The sequence below is a fragment of the Pteropus alecto genome, unplaced genomic scaffold (assembly GCF_000325575.1).
Source record: "Pteropus alecto unplaced genomic scaffold, ASM32557v1 scaffold246, whole genome shotgun sequence".
In the NCBI taxonomy this organism is placed as follows: domain Eukaryota; kingdom Metazoa; phylum Chordata; class Mammalia; order Chiroptera; family Pteropodidae; genus Pteropus; species Pteropus alecto.
Genome location: NW_006437742.1, coordinates 635517 through 646794, shown reverse-complemented (window position 1 = coordinate 646794; position 11278 = coordinate 635517). Strand labels below are relative to the sequence as shown.

The 11278-nt window shown below is 43.8% G+C and overlaps 1 protein-coding gene across 1 annotated transcript in view; it reads right to left on the bottom strand.

Annotated features, from left to right (window-relative positions):
- The window catches only part of COL4A6 (collagen type IV alpha 6 chain), a 312034-nt gene that overhangs the window by 18024 nt on the left and 282732 nt on the right, over positions 1 to 11278 (bottom strand). The window contains exons 24-31 of the mRNA XM_015591655.2: positions 9123 to 9194; positions 8738 to 8845; positions 7026 to 7247; positions 6483 to 6644; positions 4364 to 4534; positions 3478 to 3621; positions 2903 to 3028; positions 2248 to 2429 (exon numbers count right to left, since the gene is read on the bottom strand). Coding sequence (XP_015447141.1) covers positions 2248 to 2429; positions 2903 to 3028; positions 3478 to 3621; positions 4364 to 4534; positions 6483 to 6644; positions 7026 to 7247; positions 8738 to 8845; positions 9123 to 9194 — 1187 coding nt within the window. The remainder of the gene's footprint in view (positions 1 to 2247; positions 2430 to 2902; positions 3029 to 3477; positions 3622 to 4363; positions 4535 to 6482; positions 6645 to 7025; positions 7248 to 8737; positions 8846 to 9122; positions 9195 to 11278) is intronic.

The following is an 11278-nucleotide window of genomic DNA, read 5'->3' as shown; positions in this document are numbered from 1 at the left end:
GTAAAGCAGTTCTTGTTCTCAACTCCTAGCAATTTCTCCTCCTCCTCCTCCTCTACTTCCTCCTCTTTCTTTTTTAATAGTAAGGCGTATATATATTTACACTGTGTGTTCACCTCCTATAGTTAGATTTCTTTCTGTCATCACATAATTGACCTCTTTTACCCCACTACCTTCCCCCTCTCCCTCCCCACTACCCTCACATAACCACTAGTCTATTGCCCATGACCATGAGTCTCTATTTGTTTGTCCTGTTCATTTGTTGCTTTTAGGTTTATATCCCACATATAAGTGATATCATGTGATTTTCAACTTTTCCTGTCTGGCTTATTTTGCTTAGCATGCTTATCTTGAGGTCCATCCGTGTTGTCACAAATGGCAGTATTTCATCTGTTCTTATGGCTGAAAAATATTCCATTGTATATCTGTACAATGGTCATTTACTTAAAAAAGTTCTTTATCCAATCATCTATTGTAGGGCACTTCAGTTCTTTGGTTGTTTCCATGTCCTGGCCACTGTGAATAGTGCTGCTATGAACATCGATGTGCAAATATCTTTTTGGAGATGGGTTTTCAAGTCTTTGGGGTAAATACCCAGTAGAGGAATTGCTGGATCATATGGTAGGTCCAATGCGTAGTTTTTTGAGGAACTTCCATACTGTTTTCCATAGTGCCTGTACCAATTTGCAGTTCCACCAGCAGTGTATGAGGGTTCCTTTTTCTCCACATCCTCTCCAACAGTGGATATTACTTGTTCTGTTGATTATAGCTATTCTAGCAGCTGTGAGATGGTATCTCATTCTGGTTTTGATTTGCATTTCCCTAATAGCTAGCAATGTTAAGCATCCTTTCATATATTTGTTGGCCATTTGTATGTCCTCTAGGGAGAAGTATGTGTTCGGGTCCTCTGCCCATTTTTTGATTGGATCATTTGTTTTTTTGTTGTTGTTATTGAGTCGTATGAATTCTTTGTATATTTTGGATATTAGCCCTTTTCAGATATAAGGCTTGCACATGTTTTCTCACATTCTGTACCTGCCTTTCAATTCTGTTGATGGCTGAAGAGATTATTATTTCCCATGTGTAGTCTCGGTATCCTTATGAAAGATTATTTAGCCATGTATGTCTGAGTTTATTTTAGGGCTTTCTTTTCCATTGATCTATGGAATTCTTTTCCATTCATCCATGTTTCTGTTTTTATGCCAATACCATACTGGTTTGATTACAGTAGCTTTGTCATGTGTTTTGGAGCCAGGAAGTTTGAAGCCTCCCTCTTTACTCTCTCTTCATTCTTCATTCTCAAGATAGCTTTACCTATTTGGGTCCTTTGTAGTTCCACATATATTTTAAGATTTTTTTTTCTCTTTCTGTAAAAATGACATTAGGAATTTCATGAGTGTCATATTGAATCCATGGATCTCTTTGGGCTTTATGGAAATGTTAACAACATTAAGTGTTCTAATCCATGAACACAGGATGTCATTCCAATTATTTATTTCCTCTTTAAATCTTTCAGCAGTGTTTTGTAGTTTTCAGTATATGTCTTTCACCATCTTAGGGCTTTTCCCACTGTCTTCCCAGGCTCTGGCTTTTGTGCTTCCATACAAATCTGATGATTTTTTGTTCTATGTCTTTAAAAAATTCCGATGGGATTTTGATGGGGATTGCATTAAATCTGTATAATGCTTTAGGTAATGAGTTCATTTTAACTATGTTGATAACTCCAATCCAAGAACACAGAATATCTTTCCATTTATTTGTATATTCTTCGATTTCTTTTAATAGGCTCTTATAGTTTTGATTATGGGTCCTTCACATGTTTTGTTAGATTTATTCCTAAGTTTTTATTCTTTTTGTTGCAACTGCAAAGTCCTAGCAATTTCATTGAAGAAATCAGACCCACACAGAACCTATTAGGATCGATATAAGCAGTGAGAAAAGTAGTGTGCCAGCAAGGTGGGAGCTCAGGGACTCCTGGAGGAGTAAGTGCCTGGGCTGGGGCCTGAAGGATGGGCAGGTATTAGGCAATTGCAGAAGAGGAAGTCTGCCACATGGGGGAGATAGCGTGAACAATGGCCCAGAGGAAAGGATGTTCAGAAAGGATGGGAAGACCTTTCAGACTCGAGGAGAGGGCTTTGTCTGGAGTCAGCAGGGGAAGGGGCTGGGGTGAGAAAGGTGGGCAAAAGGGGCATGTCTCCCTGCTATGGAGGCCCTTCCTTGGTGGGGAGACAGAAAATTGGGAATACTTACGCTTTTTCCTGACATTCCTGGGAAGCCTGAGATTCCAGGGTTCCCCTTCAGACCAGGTAAGCCCCGTAGTCCTGTAGAGCCAGGGGGGCCTGGTCTCCCAATAAGCCCCTTGATTGTGCTGGGCAATCCAGGAGCTCCAGGCAAGCCTGGTAATCCAGGGCGGCCAGCTTCTCCTTTATCACCTGGGAAAGAAGCCAATAGCTTTGAAAAACACTCTGGACAAGAGAAAATCTGCATCCCAATGCACAGGTGCCCCAGGTCACAGGCAAGCAAAGTGCAGGCTTGGTGATAGTTAGCTTGGAGGTTGGGGGGGGGGGTGGTTCCTTCAGTCTTATGGAGCTCCAGTCAAGACCACCTCAGCTCCAGCACTAGGAAAACTGCTCAGTGCCCATGCCCACCATCTGCCAGACTCATCCAAGAGTATAATAGCCTGTGGTTAGAAAACTCAGTTCCACAGTGGCAATGCAAACCAGCAGTCTCAAAGTCCAGGCACCCCTCAGGCCCAGGGAAGGCAGCCTCTCTGGACCTTCTGCCACTACCCACACTGCCGCTCTGGGGTACCTTGTACTGTGGGTCCCTTTCTTAGGAAGGAAGTCAAGTTTGGTTGTAAAAACTTTCTTGGGCATTTTTTCCTGCCCATTCATTGCCCCAGCACCTCTGAGTCCAGGAAATCCATCGGATCCAGCTGAGCCCCGAGAGCCTTTGTTTCCTTTGAACTGAAGGTTCAGCATTGGAGGTCTTAGACTGGGAATTCTGACTGGCCCCGGGTCACCTCTGTCTCCTGCAAGGATGGAAGGATGGAGATCATGAGATACATGTGAGAGGGAGCTTAAACACATGGTCAGGCATGGGCTGACTTTTCACACCAGCTTTTCGATGCACCACCCCCAGGTCCCCTTTCCAAAGCCTTCCAGCTTCCTCCTTACCCATTTCCCCAACTTTGCATTTATGTACATGCCCTCTCCTTTGACAAGCCCAAACTCCATCACAACTTTAGATCTTACTCAAGACCTTCCTCAGTTGAGCAACCGGGAATGTATGACAAGGCCTCTAACATGCAATTGTAACTCAAGATATTTGGTCTTTTGGTTTAAAAGGACTTCACTCAGAAGCCTCAATCTTATTATCTAACACAGGGTTGGTACAAGCCACACAAATGACAAAATCGACAAACGAAATATACTTTGAGAAGCATAAATGGCAATTCCAGAATTCAATTCCCCAGCTCACCTTTTTCACCAGGGCTACCAGCCTGTCCAGATGGTCCTACTTTTCCAGTCAACCCAGGAATTCCCTTTAATCCGCTTACACCAGGAATACCAGGGAGACCCGGCATCCCTAGAAAACCTGTCAGTCCAACAGACCCCTTTTCACCTGTTGAGAAAAAAAAAGAATTGCTATTATTATTCCTGTTTTACAAACAAGGAAATGGAAGCTCAGAGAAGTTAAGTAACTTACCCCAAATCACACAGCTAGGAAGTTGCAGAGAAAGAATTCAAACCCAGGTTTCTCTAACTCCAAAGCCCAAGCTCTTAGTTATTATACAAAATACTATTTCCCTGAACAGAGTCATAACACTTAGCAACAAAAAGGAAAGAAGATGTGGGAACCTCTCTTATGATTTGTTAAGATAGAGCTCATGTGTGGCATAGGAAAAAAAAAAGCCTAGGGCTAGAAGACAGAAACATGAGCTCTAGTCTGGCACTGTTGCTAACCAGTTGTGTAACCTTGGACCAGTCACTTTCCCTGGTATACAACGGAGATTCCTCCTACCTAACCTCTGGTGTCTAGCAGGACAATCTCAGTAAATGAGAGCTATCAGGCTCTGTGGTAGGGGTGCTGCAAATAAGTAAATCCAGTGTGGTTATTACTGTCTTAGGCTTTACTGGCCATGCATGCTATTCAGCCAAGTGTTCCACCCAGCAGGTGGTGAGGGTGACTGACCTTGGATGGGAGTCCTCCTTTAGCACTAGCCTTGTTCAACTATCTTGCCACAAAAAGCCCTGCCCGCATCCTTCACCATTCCCTTTTCTTAGGCAGAGGAGAGGAGTGAGGCTGGGCAACATGGATGCTCCTTTTTGGCACCCACTGGGGCCTCCCTGATCACTTCACTTACCCTTCATACCCGGCAGGCCCGGCAATCCAGTGGCCCCTGGCAAGCCTGAGTTTCCCAGGAAGCCAATTAACCCTAAAGATCCAGGAAGGCCTTTCAGCCCAGGCAGACCTTTCATTCCAGTTGATGCAGGAGGACCTGTCTTGCCTTCTGGGCCTTTCTTTCCAGGATGTCCTGAATCACACAGGAGAGAACACAGGACAGTTGTGAAGTGAGGCTCTGTTCAGATCTGGGCCACTGCCCATTCCCTAGGCTTCTGGTTGGTTGGCTTGTTGGGTTTTGTAAATGGCCCTTTAACAATGACCTATGCAGGCTGCTGACAGGCAGAGTTCTTAGTCGGTTAAAGTATTAGCACCTACCACCCCAAGTGCCACACCAATGGCTATTACTTCCAGCATGGCACAGTAGCTGACAGAGTGAACAAACACCTTCTAATTATAATTCGTTCTGCATTTATGAATGTTGTCCACACTTTAGCCTCTGAATGAAGCTCTGGGAAGCCAGGGTGGCAACTGGACTCTAGTTGCCTGGTATTTCCAGTCTGAATCATGCCTTGAAGGCTGTTTCCTGAGCCAATCGGTAAAGTAGAGGTTAAAGCTGAGCTATTGTTTCAGCTTCCCAGGGAGCCATGGATACAGGGCTGCCCTTTTAATCCCTCATGCAAGCAGTTAAGTCAGCCAGTTCCTAGGCATTAAGGTCGAAAGACCCCCTAGTGCCAAGTCCTGTAGAAATCCCCAAGGCTCATTTGGTCTTCTAGGTATTCAGAGACTTCTTTCATCATGCTTTAAATTCGTCAATGGGATTAACCTCCTGAGCTGCTGCCAAAGTAGATTGTTCAGGTACAAAGCAAGGAAATTTAAAAACAAACAAACAAACAAACAAACAAACAAACAAACAAAAAAACAAACAAAAAAACCCTAAAGGATTAAATCAGTGACGACAGAGGTATTTGGAACCCTGAAGACCTAAATGAATGGCTGACTTGGCTTTCTATGGATTGAAAAGCATCAAGTAGCTGAAAGCCCCAGGATTCTAATGGCAGGCTGTGAGAGGGATTCCACAACAATGGAAAGAAATTCAATGGGGGCCAACCCCACAGCATGAGTTCAGGGACCCCTGGCCTTGCCAGGTTATAGTGTATAGTCAGATAGTTCCCTGAACAGCAAGCTGGTGGGGGGTTTAGTTTCTGAGCTTGTGTGCCATTTTCTCACCTGGACAGCCTAAGTGAAGACCCCAGAAACAAAGATGGACAAAGGTGATAAAAATGATATTAGCAGTTCTGTAAATAACTCAACTTCAGTCACATGGTCAGTAGTAAGGGGGGTGACATAGTCACTGAGGCAAGGTAAGGAGGGTGGTACAAGAAAAAGGCAAGCTGAGTTATAAATTAGTCCTGGGCATGTAAAGTATAACATATGGAATATAGTTAATAATATCATAGTAACTATGTATGGTAACAGATGGTTACTAGACTTATTGTTGTGATCACTTTGTAAGGTATATAAATGTCTAATCACTAATTTGTGCACTTGAAACTAATATAATATTGTATGTCAACTATAATTAAAAACAAAATATAAAAAAATAAAATAGTTATAGCAAAAAAAAAAAAAAGAAAGAAAAGGAAAAAGCAAACTGTAAACACTAGGCTGGAACCAGGGGTTGTCAGGCCCCACTGCCCAGTGAGAGACACTTGGGCCACTGGTCTTCAGAGGCATGCTTCCCTGAAAGGCAGGCCACTATGCTGCCACATACTGCTTGAGCTTCTCCAGAACCTAAAGTGGCTCCCCCACGACCCCAGTGAAGGCAATGGACATGGCTAGATCCCCCCACAGCAAGACCAGTTTCTCTAACTGAGGAAGGCAGGAGGGAGGTTGAAGCACGGAAAAGGGGAGTGAGGCTGTGGGAAGGAATTTGTGGTAATATTTTGGAAGCGAAACTGCAGAAATCTGTTCTACTTGGCACTGCAGGGGTGACTTGAGATTTGAAACGAGAGGTTAGGAAAGTCTTTCTCAACTCTGGCCATGTCACACTGTTGCTATTGCCCCTCAGGCTGCCAGGGCCCGGGGCCTAGGGCCCAGCTTAAGTCTGGCAACTGAGGCTCCTTCTCCAGAGAACCTACCTGAAGTGCCTGGAAAGCCTGGTTTTCCTGGTAGCCCGGGTTTGCCCTTGATACCGAGTAAACCACCAGGCCCTGGGGCGCCTGGCTGTCCTGCATGGCCTGGTGTTCCAGGGCTGCCCCGCTCACCTTTGGGGCCTAGCAAGCCCAACTTCCCAGGCAAACCTAATGAAAAGAAGGGGCAGATGTTCACAGCCTGGATCAACAGCAGGGACTGGTTACCAAACCAAGTGCCAGCGAAAAGCTTGGCCCAGATACATCTCAGATGCCACTGTCTTCTCAGCTCCAGCCTTGCTGTTATTCCCAGCAGTTATTCAGAGGATTTGCAAGACATCTGACTATTGGTTATGGTTACTTCTGGAATTACTAAGACAAGAGAATAGACTCAGGTGATTTAAGAAAAAAGTTCTCTAATGACAGGGACTGAACAAAATTTTAACCCTCTAATTAATTCTTCTCCCTATATTCATGCAATTGTTCATGAAGTATACTGGTTATGGAAAAGCTTTCTGTAGATTGTTAAATAAGTGGGGTAAATAGAGTCACCTTTAGGTCCTGGAAAGCCAGAGTCTCCAGGCAATCCTCTGTCCCCTGGCAATCCCTGTAGGCCTCGCTCTCCTGGAACACCACTTTCAGCACCAAAGATGTCACCAGGTTCTCCCTTGGAACCTAGTAAACCTGGACTCCCAACGTTGCCAGGCAAGCCATCTTTTCCAGGGAGTCCAGGAAACCCAGGCAAGCCCATCTCCCCACGAGGTCCAGGAAATCCTAAATGGGAAAAATAAAAGGCCATGGAAGTTTAGAAGCCATAGGTCTGGGTAGAGACAATCTCTGAGACAGATTTTGTATGAAAATATGTATGAAAGCAAAGATATTAATAATGTGTCACAAATCTAAAAAAGCCAACAAGCAAATCAAATCAAAACAAAACATCGAGTTCATAGATACAGAGAACAGATTGGTGGTTGCCAGAAGTGGGGGGTAGGGGATGAGGGAAATTGATGTAGGGGGTTAAAAGGTACAAATTTCCAGTTGCAAAATAAATAAGTTGTGGGGATATAATGTACAGCATGGTGACTATAGTTAATAATAATGTATTGCATATTTGAAAGGTGCTGAGAATAAATATTAAAGGTTCTCATTATAAGAAAAAAAGATTCTGTAACTGTGTATGGTGATGAATGGTAACTAGACTTTTATGATGATCATTTAGCAATATATACAAATATTGAATCATGTTGTACACCTGAAACAAACATGTTATATGTCAACTGTATCTCAATAATGAAAAAGAAACATCTTTAAAATAATAATAATGCGTGTCACTTCTCTCGAAGATCAGGAGTCTGTGATCCTGGGAGGACTTGCCCAGAAGCAGGTACTGCACCATGTGACCTGGAGTTGGTTCTAGTTCAGAAAGGCCAGGCCTTGGGCAGAGCCCAGCAACCCACTCTTGTGGCTCCTACCATAGTCAAAGAGACAGGTTACACCGCGGACCTCCTGTCAAAGGCCCAGTCTCTACTGGAGTCGTCCAATCTCTGCCAACATGTCTTCCTCTTCCTGGGAGGTGGAGGGAACTGAGGCACTGATAAACCCTGGGGCATGTGGCCCATGCTGAAGAGCAGAGGTGGTTCTCAAACTGAGTCACCTGGGGCAGGGGTACTTGGTAATCTCTAGATTGCTGAGCCCACCTCACAGCTTCTGGTCAGTAAATATGCCAAGGGGGCAAGAATCTGCATTACTAACAAGTTCCCAGGTGATGCTGATGCTGCTGGCCCAGGGAACACAGTTCGAGAACCACTGGTGCAGTGTAGAAAAATGAAGCTCAGGTTGAAATGATAGGTTGTGAGCAAAGGGATGGAAATGAACAATTTCTCTCTCACTCATCTGAATCTCTTTCTCTGACCATTTAGGTGTTGATCCAGGAAACTGCCATAGGACTGGCAGCCAGACAATCCTAGAGTCTTAGCTCTGTCTCTAGTGACTTTGTGATCTCAAGCAAGTCACTTTACATTTGCACCTCAGTTTCTTCATCTGAAAGTGAAAGGGTTGTACCAGCTGACCTCGAATGATCCTTATTGACCTGATATGTCATCATTCTGTAGCTCTAAGCTCTCTCTTGCCTGAGTATGACTTCAAAACCATTCTACCCACACAAGAGCGCAAACCTAACTTTCTACAATTGGTGGATGGCTACCACAATGAAACACATACTCACACAAGAGGAGAAGCATGTGAGGAGGAGCTCCTTTCCTTACCTGGCAATTCAGGAAGGTGAACCAATCCTACACTTCCAGGCTCTCCTTTACTTCCATGTGATCCAGGCTGGCCTGGAGTCCCAGGGAGGCCATGGGCCCCTTTAGGGCCTGAAAACCCAAATGGGAGTAGTGAGGAGAAAGAAAAGTCAGTGTGGCTAGGTAGGATTTCTGATGTTCAGTCAAGAATCCTAGTCTCTTGGAGGGTATCTGTTTTTCTCACCTCCCCACACAGCCCTCTTCAGTAGCCATTCTATTACTTCAGTACTCAAGACTGTCCTCTCAGGAGGAATGTGTACTCCCAAACGCTACTGGGCTATACTCTGCTTTCTTTGGCTCCTGGCCATCACAAGTGTGCTCAGTGGCTTTCTCTGGACTTATTCCATACCTGGGAATCCAGGAGCTCCTGGGAATCCTGTTGGACCATACGACCCAGGAATAATACAAGGCAAGGTGATACCTGTAAATAGTAACAGGTAAGCATCTGGTAACCTCACTGGGTCAGGAATGATTCCCCCTAGCATGCTCCTTTACTCTCATTCCATCAAATGGAACAACTAATTTCTTTTTCCCACCCAGTAGCTTGGAGCCCATGAAGAAGAATCCCGACATCAGAAGCTCTTGGGAGTTACTCTTAGTGCAATTGCTTACAGATAAAAATGCCCATAGTGTCCAAGTGCCAGGATGTCACTTCCCAAGCCATCAGTGTTCAGTGCCAGGCAGTCATCTCTGCAGCAGATGCTACCTATAAAGGTTTTCCTAGCAGTGGCCTGTGTAAAAACAGCAGCATATGGCAATGGCCTACCCATCCTGCCCTCAGATGGAGACTCTTCCTAGGATGGGAGCTTGGGGTTAGTCCTAAGGGTCCATTATGCCCATATGACAAGATTGGAGGGTTTGAAGCCAAAACCACTCAAGTTCATATGTCTGACCTTTTCCATGAATGAGGCTTTTCTCAAACCATCAGGTTCTTTTGATACGCCTCATTTGGGATCTACTGAAACCTATTGACCGGCCTTGGTCAGATATACTCATAGATTTGTACCAGGTAAACACTGTAGGCCACTCTCTTGCCCACAACAGACAGTGACCTTTCCCTCAGCTTTTCATTTGAAACTGTCAACTCTGCTACTTAAGGAAGAAGGGGTAGTCAATTTTAATATTCAATAAATTAAAATTGGCATGCATAGCCTTTTCCCTAGCAAATTCTTCCTTGCTCATTCATAATGCAAATAAAAAGAATCTATAAGATCACAGAGGGGAGGTTTAATAAAATATTGGTGAATAAATTGTATGATGGCTCCCTCAGGTGCCATTTACAAACAAATGCTATGCTAATTAAAATTAGTCTTGCTTATTCATTAAAACAATCCCCCAAAGTCTGCTTTAAGCCGCAGAGCCCACAGTTCTAATAAACTGCTATAGTTTTTGCCAGTACTTAAAATCAATCTCAAATTGCATTTCTTAAAAGATATGTATACCTATGATTCAGACTGCTTACTCAACCGGCTGGCATTCCTCCTCCAATCCCATTTCTATTTTCTGATATGAAGGCTTGATGGCATTTTTTGGCCTACTTGTTCTAGTCCTAAATCAAAATTGAGAATTAAACAGTATAATGTATTGGCTGAGAGGTTAGGCTCTGAAGCCAGACAAACCTGAGTTTGTATCTTAGTTGTGCTACTAACTAGTTGTATAGGCAAAATACTTAACCTATCTGAGCCTCATGTAAATGGGAGCTACTTATCACATATAGTGTTTGTGAAGATTATATGAAATAATGCTAACAGCATTTAGTGCAGTGTCTGACACTCTGGTATGTGCTCAATGAATAATAGTATTTTTTTATTACCTTACTTAAGGAGAACTATTCAGAAGAGCTCCTGGAAGGCCAATCCTTGGTTTCTACCTCAGTCAGGTTAGTGACACTACTTTCCAGCCTGAGCAGCAACTCTCTGCCTTCTAGACCTTAGGGTCCTATAGTCATATTTCCATGGGTGGAGAGATGGTTATAGGCCTGACCGTCTTCCATAGGTGGCAACACCCATCTCCATCCTGCTAGACATTGAGGTGATGGAGCTATTTCTGAGGGTTATTTCCCTACTATGGAAATACACTCTAGGGGCTGGTACCTCAGGATGAGATTCTTTACTGGGAGAGGGCTGATAATTCTGTGCTCAGCTCAGGTCTGAGCCCTGATGAACTGCTTCCCTAGATGGTATCATGAGAGGGACCCTGCAGAAGACTCTCCTGCTACAACTATTTCAATAGCCCATTGGCTCCAATGTGTCAAACATAGCAGTTTCATTGCTTTGTATCTTTAAAAAAACAAACTGGTAAAATACAAATATCTCTGGTCTAGCTCCAAACACAAAACCATCCATCTTCAATTTATCAGATCAGTTTCATAGATTCTTTTCACCTGTTACAGACAGATAAAAACAAAACCTTTAGAGAATAAGGATGAGGACAGGCATCTGAAAAATTCCAGGACATGAAAAATAATAATAAAAGAAAAGATGAGTAGAAACCAGAGGAAATTAA